The sequence below is a fragment of the Octopus bimaculoides genome, chromosome 8 (genome assembly GCF_001194135.2).
Source record: "Octopus bimaculoides isolate UCB-OBI-ISO-001 chromosome 8, ASM119413v2, whole genome shotgun sequence".
NCBI lineage: Eukaryota > Metazoa > Mollusca > Cephalopoda > Octopoda > Octopodidae > Octopus > Octopus bimaculoides.
Genome location: NC_068988.1, coordinates 55,270,300 through 55,295,062, shown reverse-complemented (window position 1 = coordinate 55,295,062; position 24,763 = coordinate 55,270,300). Strand labels below are relative to the sequence as shown.

The following is a 24,763-nucleotide window of genomic DNA, read 5'->3' as shown; positions in this document are numbered from 1 at the left end:
ATATATATATATATATATGTGTGTGTATCTATATATATATACATATATGTATGTACGACTCTTACTCTAACTTTTATTTCCCCTTCTCATTTTCCTTCCTTTTTCTTGATCACCCTCTCTCACATTTCTTGGCCCTCTCTTTCTTTAACTCCCGCTATTTCTCACTCATTTATCTCCCCCGTACCTTTCTCTTTGTCTCTGATTTTTTTTTCTAATCCTTCAATCTCGCTGCCCCCTATCCATCCCTCCTCCTTCCACGTAACCGGTGTTCGGCCAGCCATGATCTTTCTTTCTTGGCCTGACTACCAACCGCCAACACCTCTTACATCCATCTCCTATGTTCCTGCCTTTAGGCTTTCACTTCATACAAGCCAGCTCAATTTGATTCGTTCTCAGTCAAAAGACACCTGTTGTTATTTCTTGTTGTTTGTATTCGTAATTGTGTACCATGTTCTCCATCTTTTTGTTTGGTTGCTTTTTGTCTTTGTTGCCGTGCAAATTCGCAACCTTTCTTAAAAAGGGGTCTAATGCTCTTAACTTAGACATTTTTGGGGACAACCAGATCGAACCATCTCAAGTGTAACTGCCCGAAATGGTCATAACTACTGGAACTTGACTGAGGAAAGAAAGCCACAAATGACCTGTCTTTTCTTGCCTGTCTTTCTAATTGTTGTTTCTCTTGTCCGCTTTTGTATCATCTATCTGTGCGAATGTTTTAATGTCCTCTATTGCATTTTTGGAGAAGATGTCTTCCTGGGGCTACAAGCTACAGTAGCATCGACCCTTAAGGGTTAGCCACATTTAGGTGGCAAATATACTTCATGATGTCGTGCAGCTACTGTTTACATCTCGCTCAGAGATTTGTTTTTACTTATATATATATATAAGTGGCAATACACTTCACCTTATCGTGCAGTTACTGTTAATACTTCATTTAGAGAATTAACATTGCTTATATATATATATATATATATATATATATAAATATATAAATAAATAATATATAAATATATGCATATATCCATACATATATGTACATACCTACATCTATATGTATACATACATGCATATATGGGTACAGGACATCACAAAAAAACATTAAACACAATGAGATGTATGTATATATATATATATATATATGTGTATGTGTATATATATATTTATATATATATGTGTGTGTATGTGTATATATATTTACATATAATACATATGTGTATATATATATATATATATATATATATATTTATATATTTGTGTGTATATATATATATATATATATTGGATCACCCTATAAATGATGCAGTTTTTTATACTTGTTTTATTTTTCAAAATTAAGATACACAAAGTTGTTTCTGAATCTAAAATATATTCTCCTTCATTTTCTACAATGCTCTTCCATCTATCTGGTAGACTTGCAAGGCCCCTCTTCCAAAATTCATGTGTCTGTGATGATAAATACTCCTCCACTACTGTTCTGACCTCAAATACAGAATTAATATTTTTCCATCCAAATGATTTTGAAGACTGTGGAATAAATGCTAATCAGATGGGGCAATATCTGGCAAATATGGTGGGTGGGGTATTGTCTCCCATTCAAACTGTCTTTGGAATGTCATCCTTGCTGTGTATTATCCTAATGGAAGAACACCTTTCATCTTGAAACCAAAGATGGTCATTTTTCTTCTAGCGCTGACTTGAATGAGTGGTTGAATCACCAAATCCAAGCTTCTCTGCTACTTCCTCAACAGTTATGATGGGATTTTGTTCCACCAGGGTTTGCAGGACATCCTTGCCAAGCTCTACAGATCTTCCAGGACAAGGCTCTTCTAGGCTGTAGTTTCCGGCTCAGAATTTCTGGAAGCACCGTTGACACTGACTTACACTTATTGTCCAATCCCCTTATACTGCATTAATATTCCTCACACTTTCCATTGCATTTTTGCCTTTATTGAACTCATGAAGCAAAATATGCTGAATATGCTCCTTTGTCGCTTTCCATTATAAACCTTACTGATTTTTGCAGATGCAAGCTGACACTTGTTTCATTAAATTTTTTTGCCTTATAAACTACTATATTAATATTGTATATATACATTGTATATGTACATTGTATATGATAAAAAAAAAGAAATAAAGTCATAGTCTACAAACCTTCTCCAGTTGGAACACCATTTGTTGAGCTTTCCGAAGTTCATTTGAGTTTTCTACTTCCTTGTTTTTCAGCATTTCATTTTCATTTTGAAAATTATTTAATTTTTCTGGAAAAGTAAACAAATACAAATATTTTGTTAACAATATTGCTTTTCAATTGAAACACATCATGAGAAGAAAACAAAAGAAAATTTAATTCTTTTATAAATTAAGGGTAAACAGCTATTCAGATATCATAGCCCAATTCTGTTCAATTCAGGACCCTAAGAGACTTCCAAAATACTTAAAATCACATGTGTCTTTGGAATTCTCTGTTACCATCCGGGTCATAAAGAGTGGCTGCAAGATTGAGATATTGAGAATAAGATATTTGCAAAAGATTAAAAATCAACAAAAATCAAGCAGCAGGATCTCAATTTACAGATATTTCTTCCCATTCAACACAAACTTAATATAGGAATTCATAAAAACACTCCCCTATAACTTCTACACCACAAATACTGGAATTTTAAACAACAACAAAAAAACAATCGAACTACTGCAATATGATTGTTCAGTAAATATATAAACTAAGAGAATTTTTAAAAAGTGTTTTGTTTTCACATTTTTATCAGATTGTTTTGTATTTGACTGGTTGTCAGAATGGCATGAGATGATTGGGTGCAGCTGTTTGGATGCAGACAGTTTGGCATAGCTGACTGAACATTCAGCCTATTTTGATGACACTACTTTTTGGTGCAGAAGGTGCGCGCACACACACACACACACACACACACACACACACACACACACACACACACACACATACACATACACACACATCGACATACAGATGATGAGAGACAGAGAGATATAACAATTTATTAATTGAACATAATTGGCATAAATATTTTCCTTCCCCTCATACATATCAAGAGAAAGATATAGAGAATGACAGAAAAGAGGGAAAGAACAAGAGAACCATCAAAATGATAAAGACATGGAAATGCCTGATGTCAAATAAGTCTGAGTTGAATCAGCGATGCCAAATAAGCGGTGCCAAAATGGCTGAGTCAAACTGTCTCATGATTGTCAGAATGCATTCAGTAAAGAAGGAGTAAAGAGGCAAAGATTTAATATCAAGTATCATGTAGCTGAACTTGTGAACATGCAAAGAAAGATCGTTCACATATTCCTTTTTAAGAACTGTCCTGGACCAAAAGATAATCTCAACGTCAAATTGATTTGGTTGTGCCTTTGATCAATTTACTGAATTCTTTGTTCCTTATTTTACCTAGCTATTGACAATAGGTGAGATTACCTGGCAATGTTACTTAGTGGTTATAAAACAGCAATCTATCTTTTCCCTCTACAGATGCCGTGAAGTCAAATCTAAAGGCAGGTCCTTAAAGGAATTAGGAGGCACCAAGATACTTACAATGTTATAAATGTGGAACTCAAACTAAAGATCTTGAGCATAAACTGAAACATATGGCTTTGACATTCTCCAAATCCTGCTACGTCAGGCATCCCTATAACCATTTTAAATGGACTAAATAATTCTTGGAATTTCTAGAAATTACCACCTGTCTTTTATTTTCTCACAATTCAAATCAGGAAAGAGAACAAAAGCTCTCCATTAAACAAGAACATTAATGTCTAGAAGCAATGTAAAGCACTTTAACCCTTTTGGTACCAACCTGCCTAAGACTGTCCTTGATTCTATGAAACAAATTCACTATTTTAAAGTAATCTAAATTAAAATCTTCTGTTGAAATTGCAAGTTAATTCATTTTCCAAACACCAATTTAATGACGACAAAGTTATTTTACTAAATTCTTTGTTATTTTTCACAATTAATTAAAACAAAATCAGTGCATTTAAATAAATATATACTAATAAAAGAGTTAAATATGCTGTGGTGTGTACAACCTACCCAGACAAATAATAATAGTTACAAAGATAGCTTCAACCGAGGAAAAATAACAATCAAAAAACCACTTTACCTAACAAAGTATTTGATTGCTCTGACACTTTTTGGTTCAATAAGTTTTTTTCTTCTGCCAAAAGAGCATGTAAATTTGCTATTTCTTTCTCAAGTGACATTTTCACTGATTGTGTTTCTAAGTATTTGTTATTCAGTTCTGTATAACTCTGGTCCACATGACTGTATCTCTGGAATGGTAGAAAATAAAAGGTTTAACCATCTTACCTATATAATAATATCTGAAGAGAAATTCAAACAAATCTTCAAATTAAAAGTGAAACTTTTCCAAATTCAAAGAGGCAAGATATTCCAGTTGCAAGACAGTAAATTTTATAATGAACATGATAGAGGAGGTGGCTAGAAATAAAGAAAAAACAAAAACATTCCATCAACTCTGGATAATCTTTAAATCTAAAAACGAACATTTGGGGAACAGCTTATTTAAGTTAGGTTATCATAAGGAAAATGTTCATAGCATGTTTAACTGTAATTATGCAGGGAGGTATTGATTGCAATAGCCTCAATTATTACATCATCATCATTTAATGTCAACCTTCCATGCTTGCATGGGTTGGATAGTTGACAGGAGTTGGCTAGGTAAAAGACTACATCAGGATTCCGTGACTGTTTTGGCATCGGAAGGACATCCAACTGTAAAAGCTAACACCAACCACCCAACAGAGTGGACTGAATACTTTTTACATGGCACCGGCAAAGGCAAGGTCAGTTTTGGCAAGATTTTTACAGCTGGATGTCCTTCCAAACGCCAACCACTTGACAGTGTGAACTGGATACTTTTTACGTGGAACCAGCACTAGCAAGGTCACCAAGTAACTTGCAAGACAAAGAATTTTTGAGAGGGGAAGGGGCACTGGAGGAGGTAATTTTGTGTCAGATGATCAAAGGTTAGAGTGACAGAGAGACAGAGAAGGAGAAACAGCTGTCTTGCTATAGAGGAGGTACATGATTACCCAACCAGAGAAAAAGAGAGAGAGAGAGAATGATTAAAAACTAAAGGTGTCCCAATGCCAAGAAATTACAGAAGTATCTCTTGGATCAACTTTCTGTGGACTCTCTTCTCATAAATGACAGATGAGGGTTCCGCAATTTCTTACTGAATGGCGTGCACAGATGATTTGTTTATAATGAATGAATGTATGTGCCATACATTGACTCACTCCCTCCATCAGATTGACATTGTTTAAACAAATGCACAGTGTGCCACACATCAGACCTCAAAGTGATCACAGAGTAACATGAAGTTAAGTGTTTTGCTCAAGAACGCAATGCACTGCCCAGTCGAGGAATGGAAACCATGACCTTGCAAGTGTGAGTGCAACAGCCTAACAACTAGGCCATGCACCTTTACCCCCATCAACTTACACACAAGTGGTAGAATTGAATTTAGCGAGAACTGTACTGGATAAATACAGTGAGTTAACCGGTCAATAAACATATCAAAGAAACACACAACACTATGTTCTTTCAGCTCATAGACAATACACAATACTTTCAGTTAAAAACAAATGCTAAGTTCCACCAATGCTGAAAATCTTTTACAGTAACAAATATATAGGGTAACCAAAGCATCCTAATTCTTAAGTGTTCTCCTCACAACCAAAAACTGCCTCTAATCTGAATAATTATTGTTACTCTATAAGGCACAAATACTTCCCATACTGGAATACTGTAAGTGTATATCTAAGCTGGAGCAGCTTATGCACACACAAACATTTTAGACTGAATCCAGAAGAAAATTCAGCTCACCAATCAACAAACTATCACTAAATCCCTAACAAACTGTATCCTCTTCAGTTCACTATGTTCTACAGTTACAACAATGATTCCCTCTGCTGAGGCAGCATGCTGTGTACCTCCCAGTACTCTTTCCTATCATCATCACTGTTGTTTCATGCACTCAAAGTGTATTATAAAGACATTGTTTAAACCTTCCTGGTCAGAAATGCAGCCCTTTGTAAGTCCTGTCATCACCATCATCATCATCATCATTTAGTGTCCTGTTTTCCAACTGAACCTCAATAAACTGCAATGCCCCCACACCCTTGGACTAAATAATAATAAAAATATATTTCTAGTGAGGTCAATACAAGAGGAGTTATATCTTGCATTTATTGAGCTAGATAAGAAGTTTATTTGACAAGGTTTCAGGTTCTGTACTCTAGTATGAAAGGACAAAGTTAAACAGAGATAAACAGCACTTAACAGATTTTAAATGTAGCAATAAACTCAGTGAAAAGTTGAAAGTCTTCAAGAAATCTACTTCTAATAGTTTGAAGTTCTGAAGAGAACGCCTAGCCTTTGGGATGCTTTGTCTATATTACAAATGTTTGGTTGCCATGACAAACCAACAGAGATTGTAAAACTTAGTATATCTAGAAACAATGAAGGTTTCATTTATGTGTTGCTCATGTGGAGAAAATACAGTAAGTTTATTTCTTTGGTGTATATATTATTTGTGTTAGTACTGTAAAAAAAACAAACAACCAAAGCTGAAAATTATCTGAAAAATCACAGCACCACTATCATCAATATCTTCATTTTATTTGTATCATAATTAGTGCTGGTGACACATAAAAGGTACCCACTTCACTCTTTGGAGAAATTGGCATTTGGAAAGACATCCAGCTGTAAAAACCATACCAAATCAAACTGGAACTTGGTGCAGCTCTCCAGCTTACCAATTCCAGTCAAACTGTCTAACCCATGCCAGCATGGAAAATGGATGCTAAATGATGACAATGATGATGATGATTAAGAAAAGGCAGTAAAGGTGAATAACACAGCAAAGTGTTGGGAAAAAATCATCATAGTATTGAATTATCTTCCTCTATATATATAATGTGCAAAACCTGTTGATTATAATTGTTGTGCACTGCAATCAACTATAATCTATATCTTGCAAAAACAGCATAAGTGCATTATACAATGAAATCATTATTATTAGTAGTAGTAGTATTTAAGTGGAAGGGAATGAGAGAAAAGAGTTGAATACCAAATTAAATGCCTAAAAATGTTTAGTTTCTTCACCTGTGTTCTGAGTTCAAATCCCATTGAAGCCAACTTTGCTTTTCATCTCCTCAGGGTCAATAAAATAGTAACAATGATGCACTGGAGTTGGTTCATTTGACAAGATACCACCTTTAGAAATGTCTGCCGTTGTATTAATGCAAGAGATTCTTAATGGCATTATTACGAAAAAGCAGAAGGCCCAGACAGATCAGCTAGTTAATGGAATTCTTATATAAATTCAAGCATTTATTATGTATTCATATAAAGGATGATCAAATGGTAGCAACAGACATGTGCTAAACTGTAAGCAATGTGGGTAGAAGAGGATCCAAAAAGTTTGAACAGCATGGATGAAGGATTAAGTCAAAAATCGAGTGCAAGGTTTATCGGGTAAGGAACAATGGAAATGACAGGAGGAAGATAAGTAGGTTGAAGAGTAAAATTGTAATAGTGGTAGAAGAGATAGTGAGAGGCGACGGATGGGCAATCATCATAACCAGTGTGCCAATCATCATAAGTAGATTGAAAGAAAAATTAAGGAGAAACAGTACCACATTTAAGGAGTGTCTTGTTCATATCCATTCTCATATTACTGATCAAGTTCAGGTTGATATGAAAGTCAATTCTAACCTGCAGTATTATTTGCCATTACCAACAGATAGAAAGTATAACGAGATGTAGTTTAAGCTGTAATACAGCAAGCAGAAACTAAACAGGCGATATTTGTGAGTGATAAGAGAGAGGTGTGGGGATAATTTCCTTGAAAACGTTCAAACTCATAAAGAGGTAACAGTTTTGAATGGAGTTAAATAATAAAACGCTTGAGTGTTCAGGGGAAGATAACTCGTATGGTCAATAATTTACTGGCTTCATTGGCAGACAACTCAGTTCAAGGGCAAATAACCTATGAGAGCGATAAAAGCTTGTCTGTGTATATATATTCATATACAGGGTTGGCCAAAAGTCACCTGATAGTAAATCAAAATTCCATAAATACTTAAAATTCAATTTTATTTATTCATTCCAATTATGAACGTTTAATAATTGAATGCTGTGAGTTAAAATCACCGTTTTATTTATTTATTTATTTATTTTTTCAATATTTGTCCATTGATTAGCAAAGTCTCATATAAAATAATTTTTTGTTTGAATCTTAGAATTAAATGGTTTTGATTTACTATCAGGTAACTTTTGGCCAACCCTGTATAATATGGACTCTATTGCTTATATAGCTGACAGGAGCTATTTAGTAATGATAACCTTAAACAGAACTTAACAATCAAATAACAAACAGCAATAGCATCACTTAAAGAGAGATAACATTTAGAAAATATTTTCATAGTCAAGTAAAAGTGTTGATGGTTAAAATATGAAAGCAGCTAAAAAACCTTTCAAACACCAAATGGATTGGAAATATCTTGAACTAAATTTTTCACACTAATAACGTATATTCATTACAAGAAAGATGTATTCCTTCTGAAACATTAACATTACACAGAGGAATATTAATCAGAAATAAATTTTGTCTTTTGGTTTTATCTTTGTTTTGTTTTGTTTTTTTTTTAATTCTACAAACTGATTCAAAACTTGAATGCTCTGAGGCTAAGATAATTATTCTTTTCCCTTTTGAGGTTAACAGGATCAACTAAAATGACTTTTCCAGGATAGAACATAATGCATCACTTGCAGAACTGTAAGAGTAAAGGCAGGAAAGAGGTGGTTTGCTTAATGTTTGGTAATAAAGAGCAGAATTGTAGTAAAGGATGAAAATTATTTATGCAAATCGCTCCAAAGAGAACATCTTAATACCATTTCTGTAACTAGAGACAGTTTCTAACATCCATTACTTCGACAGTGTCTAGTGATATCTGAATTCAAGCAATGTGGAAAATCAGTGTCCAAATAATTATAGCATGCCTAACATGTTACCTGTTGTAATTCTGAACACATCTTCTTAAACCGATTCACTGACTCTGTGCTTGTTCGTATTTCTTCTTCAGCTTCTTGAAGCTGCAACAGAAAATATTACAATTAATATCAAACATTTCCAATATCTTGAAAACTAATCAAATACTGGCAAGTATCAATAAAACAAAACATTGATGGCAAGAGTAAACAGAAAATTAGTCAAAATATATTTAAATTGTTTAAATCCCAAATAAATGAACATTAACAAGTCTTCACAGGACTTTATGCATTAAACTTTGATAAAATACAAATCACATAATGTAAAGGAAATTCAAGACTTGAAGATTTTATTTGATTAAATGAACTACAGAGTAATGTTCCATAACACCATAGAAGCATATGAATTAGTTAATTCTATAAGTATTTCTAACCTTCCTTCACACCAATTTGGAGATTATTTCTTAAGTCTTATAGAGAGCATCAAGATCTAATGACAAAAAGATCACAATCAAATTGCAACTTATCGAGTTTGATGCCGTCACAACTATGTTAACAAAGTCATCATGCTTTATATATCAGTTAATATCCATAGTAAATCAACCAAAAGTGAAGATTTGTGAGTTAGAAATATTTTCTTAAAAGGAGGAGGCTCTACATTAAGTCTGTTAATGGAATTTACTATGAGGAATACCATATGTCTCATATTGGTACTATTTAGTTAATGTCAAAGGCATAAGTGACTCCATTATAATCACAAGAACTCAACCCAGATATATAAAAGTGATCATCATCATCATCATCATTTGACGTCAGTCTTCTATGCTGGCATGGGTTGGACAGTTTGACTGAAAACTAGTAAGTTGGGGAGCTGCACCAAGTTCCAATCTGATTTGGCATGAGTTGGATACCCTTCCAAATCCCAACCACTCCAAGAGTGTAGTGGGTGCTTTCTACCTACAAATGATGTAGAGTGTGTTATGTTACACAGCGCTTCTTGAAATCCACCATCAAGGTATTAGTAATGGAAATGGTAACACTATTGAATTACAACTGACAAAGGTATAAGTAAAACAATCAGACTTGTAAATCTTCAACAGTGACAGTTAATGGAAGGTAGGGTTCTAAAAATGTGTTGTTTAAATATCATAGAAGACTTACAAGTGTTTAACATAAAAAATGCAAGGTGTTTTGTAGGATCAGGTTCCATCTAGTGGGCGTTTGTTGCCCAAGTAGCATAAAGAATTTAGCAAAAGCCTACCTAAAAGAATTCAGGAAAGATTTTTTAGAGTGTAATGGATCTTCAAGTCAACATATACTATGCACTGATATAGAAAATTTGCTTACTTTATTTTGCAACTCTAATATCTTGTCACTAGTCTGAGTACTGTTGCCCTGTAAAGCAAGTCGGTCAGCTTGTTCTTGAAGAAATTGTTTTTCCAAATTTTCAAGGTCACTCTCTTTCTTCTTGCGGAGTTCCAATTCAATTTCATACTTCCGGTTTGCCTGAAATTTGAAGAAAATAAGGAATATGTTTTCACAAAGATATATGAGATTTATAAAAGTGAAGATATGCCATATAGTTAAGAACGTTATAAGATTTCTGTCTTTTCCAAAGGCATTAGTAACAACTATTCCAGCAACAATCAAAGCTGATATACCAACTCTCTTTAATGAAAAATACCACTGCATTATATTGCCTACTCCATTACCAACAATAATAAAAATGCAGTGCAAAGAGTAGTAGTGATAGTTACAGAAGTGCAGAAAGCATAGGTAGCTGAGCCAAATGATTATTGGACAACCAGCCAACAGGTCAACAGTCTGTAACCAGTCATTAGTGCAGCATTATGTTTATGACCAAAACACTTAATTCCCAATGGCCAAGTCCATTTAGTTCTGAATAAGTATTACAGACAGTATAACTGATGTTAAAAGTAAGGGTGTCACATTGCAAAACTGCTGAGTGTTGCAATGGTTTGGAGAGTTAAGTTGAAATCCTCATGTGAGAAAAGTAAACTGCAGCAGACTAGCATCTTATCCCAGGGAGTATTCTCAACCTCTTATTCATGTAATTTCACAGAAACCAAATGCAGACACTAGCTTCATGGTTACTTTTGATTCTGAAAAAGATTCAAATCATAACTCTACTTTTAACATTTCCATTAACTTTTAACATGGCTTGATCAGATCAAAAGCCGTCCTTAGCTTTCATGTTGCTTACAGAATAACAGAAGATAGAACTCTGAAAAGATTTCTTTAAACTGAAAAATGTCAAATAATGTCTGTTCTTGGTCTCTTGCAATTATCCCATCAGATGAAAATAATCATCAAAAACTGCTACCTCTTCAAGTACAATTCTGAATGAACAAAATAGTATCTAGTTATGTCTGGTAAAAACGTGGTGAAAAGTTGTCCTAGCTACCCAATGCCACAAACTGCAGAGAATGTTCACATACTGTACACAGTTTCAAGAATATTCAAGAACTTTGAGTGTATACATTTATGCAAAAACTGAACTTTTGGACTCCACAGCAACTTTACCTTTCTTTATGGATTGGTCAATTAGCCTTCATATGCAAATGTAAGAATTTAAAAACCAACCAAACCCATGCAAAGATGGAGGAAAATAGATGTTGAACTCTCAGGAAGGAAATATTATAATCCAAGCAGATATTTTGTTTTCGTTAAATTGAAAGATATTATAATATACCTTCAAAGCTGAAAACATACACAGGGATGAGGATGAAAATAGTAAGTAGAAAAGCTTACCTCCTTTAAGTCATGTTTTATTAAACCAATATTACGTTCCAAATTACGTGTTTCTCTTCGTAATGTGGCTTCCCCTGCAGATAACCGATCAAGTTCTTTCATTGATTGCCTTGAAGATATTAAAAATTGAAATATAGATGCACATAAATACATATGTGTATGTGTGTATATACGTGTGTGTGTGTGTGTGTGTGTGTGTGATGAGTGTGTGTGTATATACTTTATTGAAAAGCAGCAGAAATATCACAAAAACTGTTACTCAGAGTTTCACGTTCCCATTCGTCAGACAATTTTGTTTAAAGAAAACTGTCCGACGAATGGAAATGTGAAACATTATAATGCTGGGACAGTAGGTTTTTACAAGCACAAACTATTTTTTGTTATTTAATAATGAGGGTACTTTGGCTGTTGAAAATTCTATGAACAAAAGTTAAAAAGGTTTGCAAAGCAACATATAAATTTTGAATGTTCTGATTCTAAACTTAGTGCCATTCATAATACTTGATCTCTAAAAGTCATTTGAATGCATTTCCACAAGTATTATTGCAATCAAGCATCCACACATAGCTAGTGTTATGTCATTGATGTGCCAAACTAAGCAACTTACGTATATTTTTTTTCAATCTCATCCCTCACTATACGGTCAGAACGTAACTGTTCCTCAAGTTGTTTTAATCGAGAATTAGATTCCTTGTCCTGCTGAATAAAATCATAAATAAAAATTACAATCAAAGTTCAAACACTTTTTCTACATAAAAATCAATTCAATTCATTAAAAAGATACAGTTTGAATCATTTTTGTGTTTCATTAGAACTGGATAAAACATTAAGCTAAAAAAACTCATTTTCTCTGATATGTAACATACTAACAGACATCAACTGCAAGCAGCTTGAACAGACATTGACTGCAAGTAACTCCACAGATGTTGACTGCAAGTAACTTAGCAGAACTCAGTTGTTAATAACAAATGATAACTGTAAATAATTCAACAGATGATAACTGTAAACAATCACTCAGCATTATTAGTCATTCAAAGACTGGAAGCTGGCAGAATCATTACTGTGCCAGACAAAATGCTTAGTGGCATCTCTTTGAGCTCTTTTACATTCCAAGTTCAAATGCTGCAGAAGCTAACTTTACCTTTCATCTATTTGGGGGTCACTGAAATAAGTGCCAGTTAAGCACTAGGGTTGATATAATCAACTTGCCCCACCCCTAAAATTGCTGGCCTTGTGCCAAAATTACAAAGAAATGTTAGTTGTTCAAGTGTTCCAAAAACTATTAGCTTATACTACTATTGAAAATCCTTGAAAGGGGTACATAGCTGGAAACGAATTTCACAAGACACACAATCATTTTTTCAGTCAATCAGGTTTTGTTTTGACTTTTTTTATAGTTTTTAATCTGTAGTAACGCCTGCGCATGCGTAAAATTAAACAAGCAAGCGTTTCCCCTAAAGATGTATAACCCACTTTCTACTAAAAATCCATTCTATGACAACAAATTTAATTTTCAGTTTAGGTAAATGCTGATGTATATGTGTATATTACGTTCCAGTTAAAACAGTAAAAGTTACATTTTCACAGTAAAATTAAAATGAAACCCAAATTGAAGATAGACATTGATGGTCACACACTATAGAAGGAAACTAAAGATATTTACCTCATTGACAAGGGTTATAGAATCATGACTGGAAAAAAAAAAAAGCAAAATATATTGAAACATTTCAGCCAATAATTTTACCAAAAAGCATATTTCTTATCATAAAATATAACAGAAATTGAATATGGGCAATGAAGTATGCAAATTTGACAAGTATTTTATAAAATAAAGGCCACATATCTGAGTGACTGTATACTGTGATTGTAAACAATTTTCAAAATATGAAATTGATAAAAACATGTTGAACAGTACTAGCAAGTACAGTGAATGGACAATCCTAATTTAAACATTCCACAATATTTCTTATTTTAATCTACATAAATTCAAAGGAGTGTCCTAGTATGAGCCCAACTCCTTTTCAATATATTTCCACTAAATAAAGACCTTCTTCAGTCATGAATGACCATAGAATTGCACCTTGAAAGTTAACATCCAAGGCACAAGTCTGGGCAAGGTTACTTATGGAAGACCAGCAGTCGCCCATACATACCAGCCTCCTTTCTGCACGCCATCAATGTTATCCAAGGGAAAGGCAAAGGCTGATACAGCTTGGCACCAGTGATGTCACAACTCATTTCCACAGCTAAGTGAACTGGAGCAATGTGAAATAAAGTGTCTTGCTCAAGAACACAACACATCCCAGTCTGTGAATCAAACTCACTACTTCATGATTGTGCGCCTAATGCTCTAACCACTGAGCCATGCACTTCTACTAAATACCATCTTTAAATTACAAGAAGCTCTCTACATCAGTGCCTCTCAACCACTTCTTTTACCTGTGCACCTCCTTTGATCCCTATTTTACTCCACTGAACCCTCATAACTATTCATTGTTTGAAAAGTCTTATATCTTTATAATTAAATATTATTAGTAATTGTAAGAAAAAAATTTGTTGAAACATTTTGTGTATTGTAGAACCAATTTATTGCATAAATTTTAATAACAAAATCTAAAATAGACCCCTTCAAAGGGCCATATGGATCTCAGTTGAGAACCACTGCTCTACATGGTCATTTGAAGTGCTAAAAGTAGTAGTCAAAAAAAGAATTGTTCTAGTCTATAGTTCAACACCTTACCTTCACAGCAAATATCCATTTGTATCAACCTACGCTCATAAAACTTCAATTATGTTTTTTTTAACACTTACTGAAAATCTCTGGTGTATGAAAAACCAATAAATGGTAAATGATTTCCAGCAAAAGCTTTTGGGGATTGGAAAGTTTCTGGAGGTGTTTCATCTTTTTCTATTTCATCAAAGTTACTTGTATCAACATCACAGGAAAGCTCTGGCACAATCGGAGGTACAGCTGCAACAAAGAATGAAGGAACATACATTAATATTTGACGCACTAACATCGCAACTCATTCAGTTGCAATTATTTCTATCTGTTTCTAACATTTAAGATAGTTTACAATGACTATTCACCCACCAAATTGCCAGAATATATCTTCATATCTGCAATTTATAACCTACTAAACTAAAACAAAATATAAAACTAAACATAACATAGTAGTATTAATTACAGCAAATAACAACAATACAATAACAATTCAACAACAAAATAGTATCATGACATAACTAAATGTAGATGTCCTTTCCTGCTCACAACAACCATGGACAACAAGGAAACGCATCACTACAGATCATCATTATCATCATTTAACATCTGTTTTCCATACTGGCTGGAATTGAATGGTTTGACGTGGAGCTGGCAAGCCAGAGGGCTGCACCAGGCTCCAGCTGTCTGTCTTGGCATGGTTTCAATGGATGGATGCCCTTCCTAATGCCAACCACTTTACAGTGTGCATTGCATGCTTTTTATGTGGTACTGGAACATAGATTCAGATTCAACATTACCCAGTTAAAATTGATCATAGGTTCAATGTTCACTGGTGAAAACTGAAACTAGGTACAACGTCGCCAAGCTGCAGAAGGAAATACATCATCATCATCATCATCATTTAGCATCCAGTTTCCATGTTGGCATGGGCTGGATGTTTCAACAGGATCTGATGAGTTTGAGAACTGCATCCTGCTCCAGTGTTTATTTTGGCATAGTTCCTACAGTTGGGTGTGCTCTGTGGCACCAACCACTTTACATGGTATCAGCACCAGTGAAAACCCACTTCATAATTTGCAAATTCAAAGATATAAAGTGACCCTAATAACTGTAGAGGAGAAAGTATGCAATTATTTTAGGTAGGACATGATGGAAAGTAAGATGAGAGGAAAAGATATTTGTGATAGGATGCTAGTGGAGAGAGTAACAGAGTAATAAAGTAGTCATTAACTGGCAAGGAACATTATAATAAATAATTATGACCAAACATAAGGCCTTTTTCTAACACAATATTACATTGGTTGAATCAACCTGAGTATATTACTGGTATTTACTAACTCAATGGGAAAGAAAAATATCAAAAACTCAGCATGATGAGAACTATAAAATGTTATTTCACACACAAAGAGAATCTTGTAATTAGGTTTACTATCATTTCTATTATTTATATTATTGTCACTATCATTTATTCTAAACAAGAGAAATATATTTTCATTTCAACATAACCATATGTAAAAGATGGAATGACTTACTCTGTCTGATCGTATCCCAGTCCCATTGGTCACTGGTAAAGAATCGGTGCTGCTTGATTTCTTGAACACCATTTTTTCCTAATCGCTCAGTTCTGAAACAAGTAAACAAGAAACAAACAAAAAAAAAAATAGATATATTATACTGACTTAATTATAAGCCATGTGTGTGTGCATATGTATAAATGAGCTTGTATGAGAGGAAGATTTATGTAAACATGTACGATAGAATACGTATCTTTTTGATTAGTTATGGAAACTCTACACCCATAGAGTACAAATTAAATATCAAGAACAGTGCGGTTGTTGCATTGTAAAGAAAAAAAAAGGCATTCATTCACTAACATGCAATTAACCAGCAACTCACTGCCACATTGTGCAATTGCATATAATTTCGCAAGAAGGAATGTGTAGTAAATGTTTGGGTAATGCAGAAAGACACAGAATATAACTAGAATATACTTTCCTCATTCATTCATTATTATCATTTCAATGTTCACTTTTCCATGCTTGTCTGGATTGGACAGAGTTTACTGAAGTGCATTTTTTATGGTTGAATGCCATTCCTGTAGTCAACCTGCACCTGTTCCCAAGTAAGCTAGAATTTCCCCATGACAAGACAATGTTTACACAGAAGGCTGGCAACCAAGGACACCATTTGCATGATGGTGACACTTGCTTCTACTTATCATGCAATGTCAAGACAAAGACACACACACACACACACACACACACACACACACACACACACACACACACACACACAAATTATTTTATTCGCAACAAACAAAACCAGAATTTCTCACTCAGATCAAATATAACAAACAGCTCTAAATTGTTGGTAGAAAATACACCATTTCGAGCGTGGCCGTTGCCAGTACCTCCTGACTGGCCTTTGTGCCGGTGGCACGTAAAAGCCTCCACTACACTCTCGGAGTGGTTGGCGTTAGGAAGGGCATCCAGCTGTAGAAACTCTGCCAAATCAGATTGGAGCCTGGTGTAGCCATCTGGTCCACCAGTCCTCAGTCAAATCGTCCAACCCATACTAACATAGAAAGCAGACATTAAACGATGATGATGATGATGATGAATGTCGGCATGAGTGGATTCAATATTAGCTAAGTTTGTACTGGTATCAAGTCATATAAGTTGTAATAATGAAGTCAAACCAAAATAGTGATATTTTGAAATCATTTGATATGTACATTTCAGGTTTGCATAATATATATTGGGAAAGACATCCACTATGTAAACTTCACTCCATTAAAGCATTTCAAAATTTTGAAACGCTTTAACTGAGGAAGGTATATGCTATGGGTGCATTACCTATTAAATATTATGCAAACCTGAAGTGTATGTATTAAATTATTTCAAAATATCATTCATCATCATCATCATCATCCAGTGTTTTAAATCCAGGTTTTGTCTTCGTTAATAAGGATGGCCAGATTTACCTCAATGCCATAGTAACCGAGGTAGGCAGGTGCAACCCACCCCAACCTTTGGGCTGGTTGGTGCCCATTCTCCTTTGCTATCATGAGGCTTTTTTGAAGCTGGATTTTCTACGGGGAGCATGCCCTTGCTTACCTCCAACCTCACTTTCTAAACATGAGTGGTCCCAAAACCAAGGCCTCTACCACGATTTTTAAGAAACGTGGTGGACAACTAACTCAGGAAAGCAAGGACACTACTCCCTGAGACCCCTTTCGAAGCCCCGCTATGCTTGTGATGGAAAACTAGCTCAGGAAGGCAGGGGCATTATTCCTTGAGACCCCTTTCGGAGCTCCCCTACCAAATCCATTCACATGGCTTGGGTTGGCTTGGAGTTGTAGTAGAAGACATTTGCCCATGTTGCCACACAATGGGGCTGAACCTGAAAGCATGTAACTGGAAAGCAAACTTCTTACCTCATAGCCACACCTGAACCTACAACTCACATCTGTGTCTATAACCACACCTGCATTGGCAAATGCATCTACTGCTCCCACCAATCCCTTTCTCCCCCAGTAGCCGTATAAAATTTTCCACCGACTCCACCCTACTACAAAAGAAGGTACTGTCCACTTTGAGAACTAAACAGGCATTCCATCGGTCATGAAATTAACATGCAAACGGCTGAGCACTCCACAGACACATGTACACTTGATGTAGTTCTTAGGGAGATTCAGCATGACACACAATGTGACAAGGCTGGCCTTATGGATTACAGCTGCAATTCATTTTTGCCAGCTGAATGGATTGGAGCATCTTGAAATAAAGTGTCTTGCTCAAGGACACAATGTGGTGCCAGGAATGAAACTCACATGAGCTGAATATCTTAACCACAAACCCACACACCTTCCCTTTGAGAAGCACTATGCAAAACAGTCAAATACAAAATAAGAGTAGAACCTATTACTAGCCAGTGGACAGGTTTCAGGTTTCAAGTTATGACCATAACATCACAGCCATTCTGCCCATTATAGCAGTGTAGAAAATATATAAAACAAAACAAAAAAAAAAACAAAATCATTGTAATCCACATTACATTTCTACATTTACTTGTTTAAACAAGACATGTACTGGCAATTTGATACAATCTTGTAAGCCTATTATCAAAAGTAAAATACACAGGTAATGGATTAACATTGCTGTGATGCAATGACAAACAAGTTAATCACAGTAATGACAATTCTAACAGTTAATCACAGTTACCAGTCTGCCTGACACTGCACTGAGACAATAACATTTATTAATTAAACATGAAACCATAGGTATTAAAAGTGAATAGTGAAACCCTAATGATATCAGTTAATGAACCTTATCACAAAGTCTAGTAAAATAAACACACAATTATATCTTTCTTGGGTACAAGCATAATTTTTTTTCTGAAGAAATGCAGTCTAGTTGATTGAATTAACATCACAACACTGCTGATACTTATATATGTGTGTATACGTGTTCATATGTGTGTCCTTGTATTGACATCATGTGATAGTTGTAAATGATTGTCACTGTCATACAAGCAGTGTCATTCCTTCCCAATATTCTTTGTAAACATGTCTGGCTGTAGGGAAACATTACCTCGTTTAGAAACAGGAGAGGGTTAATGACAGAAAGGGCGTCCAGCAATAGAAAATCTGCCTCGATAAACTCTATCCAACCCATGCAAACATAGAAAAGGGGACAGTAAAATGATAATGACTGTAATTTTGTTGACCTCATGAAGAGGAACAGTAAAGTTGACCTCAGGAGATCTTAAACTCTAAAGATACAGTAAAATATTTAGGATGGTGCAACAGTTGTATTGTAAGAAGAAAAAAAAAGCCGTCCATTAACCAGCAACTCACTGCGACACTGTGCTCATCATCATCATCATCATCATCACGGTTGTTTAACATCCGCTTTCCATGCTGGCATGGGTTGGACAGTTTGACAGGAGCTGGCTAGGCAGACTACACTGAACTTCTGTGTCTGTTTTGGCATGGTTTTTTACAGCTGGATGCTCTTCCTAACACCAACCACAATGCAGAGTGGACTCGGTGCTGTTTACGTGGCACCAGCACAAATGAGGTTGATTTTAGCATGATTTTTACAGCTGAATGCCCTTCCAAATGCCAACCACTTTGCAGTGTGGTTTGGATGTTTTTTTACATGGCACCAGAACTGGCAGGGTTACCAAGTAACTTGCAAGACAAAGATCCAGAGGAGGGGGCATTGGAGGAGGTAATATTGTGCCGAATGATGAAAGGTTAGAGTGTGTCAGAGACAGAAAAAGGTGTCTTGCTGTAGAGGAGGTAGGTACACACTATTGCATATAATTCCTCAAGAAGAAAAGTGTAGTTCACATCGACCCCAGTATTCATCTGGTACTTGATTTATCAATACCAAATAGATGAAAGGCAAAGTTGACCTTGGGAGAATTTGAACTCAGAATCTAATGATGGACGAAATGCTGCCAAGAATTTTGCCCAGCATGTTAACAGTTCTACCAGCTTGATGCCTTAAATGATAATAATAACACCACTACTACTACTATTACTACTACTACTGGCGGCGGCAGCGATGATGATGATGATGGTAACGATGACAACAGAAAGTTGAGAGAAAGAGTAGATGACTACTACCAGTACTTGACAAGTACTACTGTCAGTACTTGAATGGCACTTTATTTTATTAAACCAGGAAGGATGAAAGGCAAGGTTGACCCCAGCACTCCTATTGCCACAAGCTCACGGATTTGTATGGGAAAGTGAAAGTGATGGTGATTGAATCAACCTCCAAGACATGCCTGGTATTTATTTTTATCAACCACAGAAGAGTCAAAATTAACTGTTGGTGAGATTTTGATACAGGAATGAAAAACAAAAACCTGAATAAATACTTCAAGACATTACCGATTCCATACTATTTTACCACTCTACCAGATGTCGTGATAATAATGAAAATGATAAAAGTGATGGAAGAAAATTTTCTTTCTGATGATATGATGGTGATAAACGTTTAAAGATTACCTGTCAGTAAGAAAAGCAATTATCAAACTTTTGGCTTCAGATGATATTTCAGCATCATCAGGAAACTGAAGTGAGTTTTTGTGGTCCATAATTTTACCATAGGTACCGACCAAAGAGTCTGCATAGAAGGGTGTGTCACCTAGGGATAAAACAGCAAAACATTTCGTTTTAATAGGCACAAAATGAAACGGACACATAGTAATTTAACAGGGCAGTTGCCCATAAACAGACATATATGTATGTATACTCTTTTAATCTTTTACTTGTTTCAGTCATTTGACTGCGGCCATGCTGGAGCACCGCCTTTAGTCGAATCAAATTGACCCCAGGACTTATTCTTTGTAAGCCTGGTACTTATTCTATCGGTCTCTTTTTGCCGAACCGCTAAGTTACGGGGACGTAAACACACCAGCATCGGTTGTCAAGCGATGGTGGGGGGACAAACACAGACACACAAACATATATATATATATACATATATACGACAGGCTTCTTTCAGTTTCCGTCTACCAAATCCACTCACAAGGCTTTGGTCGGCCAGAGGCTATAGTAGAAGACACTTGCCCAAGGTGTCACGCAGTGGGACTGAACCCGGAACCATGTGGTTGGTAAGCAAGCTACTTACCACACAGCCACTACTGTGCCTATACCTAGGAAAACTGATGAAAGGGGTCTTGTTTCATCAGGACAGTGTTCCAGCACACAAGTCCTTGGTTTCAATGGCTTCCATGTGTGACTGTCGCTTTGAACTAGTTCATCACCCTCCCTATTCTCCTGATTTGGCCCCATCTATTACCCAGCATGAAAAAATACATGGCTGGAAAACAGTATTGCAGTGATAATGATGTCAGATCTGCAGCTGATGACCTTTTTTCTTTTTTTTGACCAACAGGATGAAACCACCTTCACCAGTGAGGTCTAAGCACTGCAATACTGATGTAAGAAGTGTGTGGACTGCAAGGGAGACTATGTTGAAAATAAACCCCATGTGGTCACTTTCCATGAGAGTATTTTGGTCAGCCTATGAACTTTTCAGCTAACCCTCGTAAATCATGCCAGACTTTGGAGTTTAGCAAAGTTCTCTGGCTTGCCAGCTCCTGTTGAACCCTCCAACCCATGACAGCATGGAAAAACTAACATTAACTGATGGTGATGGTGATGATGATGGTGGTGATGATGATGAATACATAGCTCCATGAAGTTCCAAACACCTAATCACGATTTGCAGAATATCTTACATGTCATTATCAGTGTCTTCGTTTTTATCAAATGTCAGCAAAATGATAAATACACACACACACACACACACACACATATTTATAGAAATTTTTTACTGCATATGTTATACAACTAGATATACCACCCTAAACCAATCAACCATTCAATAACAACATTCAGCGACAAGGTTCATTGTTGTTTAGGCCAGGTCAGACCTAGATTGAACAAATCTATGGCCAAAGTCATGTAAGCCTTGACTAACTTGTCCTTTTATATATTTAAGATTACAGTCCAGAGTGACCTTCTTTTTTCAAACTTATACAATGTGATTTGAGAGAGAGGGAGATGTGATTGCTATTTCTAGTTAAGTCACAAGATTCTTTTGAGGCTGTAATGGAATTCTGTGGATCAGCAGTGCTAGCCCTGTGATTGCATAGATAGTATATTACAAAACCTTGGCCAAAACAAATAACATCGGAAAATGACTTACCAAAAAGCATTTCAAAGAGAAATACTCCAACTGACCACCAGTCACATTCTCGGCCATAGTGGCCACCACCCCCTTGTGACTTCAGGACCTCAGGAGATATGTAATCTGGTGTGCCAACAGCAGTGTCAGATCGGACCATAAAATCCTGGAATAAAGTTAATCGGTTTATTGAGACAGTAAAAACCAAAAAATATCCTATAAGGCGACAACAATATGAATAGAAAGTCGCTGTATGTTCTCAGTTTGAAGAAAATCACTTGAAAAATACGGTTGTTATAATCTTTTACACACACACACACACACACACACACACACACACACACACACACACACAACAGAATTTATATTGTGTGTGTATGTATTGGGTCATCCCATAAATAATGCAGTTTTTTCAATTGCATTAACTGAAAGTCAGAGACAGATGAGATAAAGTACCTGTATCAACTTCCTATAAAAGCAGGTAGTAATTTTACCTTGTCCTGATTCTCAGGGCAAGTTTTGAAGAGTACAGTTTGATTTTAAGTTACTTTCTCAAAGCTATAATGGAAGTGACAAAGGAGCATATTTGGCATACTTTACTTTGAGTTCAATAGAAGCAACAATGCAATGGAAAGTGGAGAGGAATATTAATGCAGTAAATAAAGATTGGACATTAAGCATAAGCCAGAAATTCCAAGCCAGAAACTACAACCTAGAAGATGAACCCCATCCTGCAAGATTTGTAGAACTTGATGAGGACACCCTGAAAACCATAGTGGAACAAAATTCCATTATCATTCAACCATTCATCAACACTTGTGTGCCATTGGAAAAGTTAGCAAATTGGGTCAATGGGTTTCTCACAAACTTTCCAAGTTTAATGAGCAGGGAATGAATATGTGCTCTTCTTTGCTGTCACATCTCACAAATGAACCTTTTTTGGACTGAATAGTGACTCATAACAAAAAATGAGTTCTCTAAAAAAAATGTCAAGCACCAAAGACGGTGGGAAGGGAAAGGAGCAACACCAGCATCCCAGGCTAAAGACGGTCTTCACCCATGTAAGGTGTTGTTATCTGTTTGGTGGGATATGAAAGGTTTAGTCTACTTTGAACTTTTAAACCCAAACCAAATGGTAAAGAAGATCTACTGCAAGCAGCTTGAACAGCTGAAATTAGCGCTAGAGAAAAATTACCATCTTTGGTTTCAAGACGAAAGGTGTTCTTCCATCAGGATAATGTTCAGTCACATACAGCAAGGATGACATTCCAAAGGCTGGAGCAGTTTAAATAGGAAACAATGCTCCACCCACCATATTTGCCAGATATTGTCCCATCTGATTAGCATTTATTCCACAGTCTTCAAAACCATTTGGACAGAAAAAATATGAATTCTGTAGACAAGGTCAGAACAGTACTGGAGGAGTAATTTTCATCACGGACAAGTGAATTTTGGAAGAGGGGCCTTGTAAGTCTACCAGATAGATGGAAGAGCATTGTAGAAAATGAATGAGAGTATATTTTAGAGTAAAAAAGACATTCATTTATCTTAATTTCAAAAAATAAAACAAGTATAAAAAAAACTGCATTATTTATGGGATGATCCAATATATATATAAAGTGATACCATGCAATTTTTAATAGAATTTTAACAGTTTACTCAAAAGAAAGGCAGCACCAATAATCTGTTTTCAAGACAGATAAGAGAAGGAAAGTAGTAACCACAATTCATGGAGTTTCTTTAGGTTGGAGACCTCATTCAAATGCTTACAACATAGAGGACTCCACCAAAGATACCCAAGAGAAGTGTTAAACCTGAAGAAAGATTAAGTCTAGTCTGTCAACCACCAACCATGAACAGGCTCAGCTCACTCTATGATCTTCTGGACAGTTTCCATCTACTCAACTACCTACTCAGTTTCATTCACAAAGCTTGGACTATACCAAATTATTATTATTATTTATTTTTTTTAAACATTTAGAATTTCTCCCTGAAATTTATTGAGTAAGATCTTGATAATTTCAGACAGCTAAATATTATTGGCATTATATTTTGCAAGAGAACATCTGAACACTTTTTCTACTGCAAATTATTATTCACCCATGAAGGAACAGGAATTGTACCAAACTTCAGTGAAACTGACTGAAGCAAATGAACAGATGTGTCTTGCCTAACAGAACACATTATTTGTATATCCCAAAATACATAGAGACAGCAAGCTAGATAAAGCATATCTGGACTACCACTGCTTCCCAGGCAACGTCAGCACCATTATAACACGGTGAGCAACACAGTTGTAGATGAAAAAGAAGAATGGCCTATTTAAATTATTCAAGCAACTATCTTGACACCAGACATTAGATCAAGCAGGGCAGATTGAAGTTGCACAACAACAACTCCAACAATAATATCATAAAGGCTGCAGCAAGGTTTCAATTTCAATATCAAGTTTTGATATCTATAAATCTATAGATAATGACTATATATATATATATATATATATAT

At 35.5% G+C, this 24,763-nt stretch overlaps 1 protein-coding gene across 3 annotated transcripts in view; it reads right to left on the bottom strand.

Moving 5' to 3' along the window:
* Positions 1-24,763, bottom strand: part of LOC106876226 (rho-associated protein kinase 2) — a 204,609-nt gene that overhangs the window by 64,490 nt on the left and 115,356 nt on the right. For 2 of the 3 annotated variants that reach the window (XR_001410211.2, XM_014924703.2), the window contains exons 8-18: positions 22,280-22,424; positions 20,572-20,710; positions 16,082-16,173; positions 14,636-14,795; positions 13,488-13,515; positions 12,432-12,523; positions 11,825-11,933; positions 10,400-10,558; positions 9,077-9,157; positions 4,137-4,305; positions 2,152-2,258 (exon numbers count right to left, since the gene is read on the bottom strand). Coding sequence is in view for 2 of the 3 variants with exons in the window: in XM_014924703.2 (XP_014780189.1) it covers positions 2,152-2,258; positions 4,137-4,305; positions 9,077-9,157; positions 10,400-10,558; positions 11,825-11,933; positions 12,432-12,523; positions 13,488-13,515; positions 14,636-14,795; positions 16,082-16,173; positions 20,572-20,710; positions 22,280-22,424 (1,281 nt within the window). In the remaining variant the exon portion in view is untranslated. The remainder of the gene's footprint in view (positions 1-2,151; positions 2,259-4,136; positions 4,306-9,076; positions 9,158-10,399; positions 10,559-11,824; positions 11,934-12,431; positions 12,524-13,487; positions 13,516-14,635; positions 14,796-16,081; positions 16,174-20,571; positions 20,711-22,279; positions 22,425-24,763) is intronic. The other variant, XM_014924712.2, reaches the window with a different exon arrangement.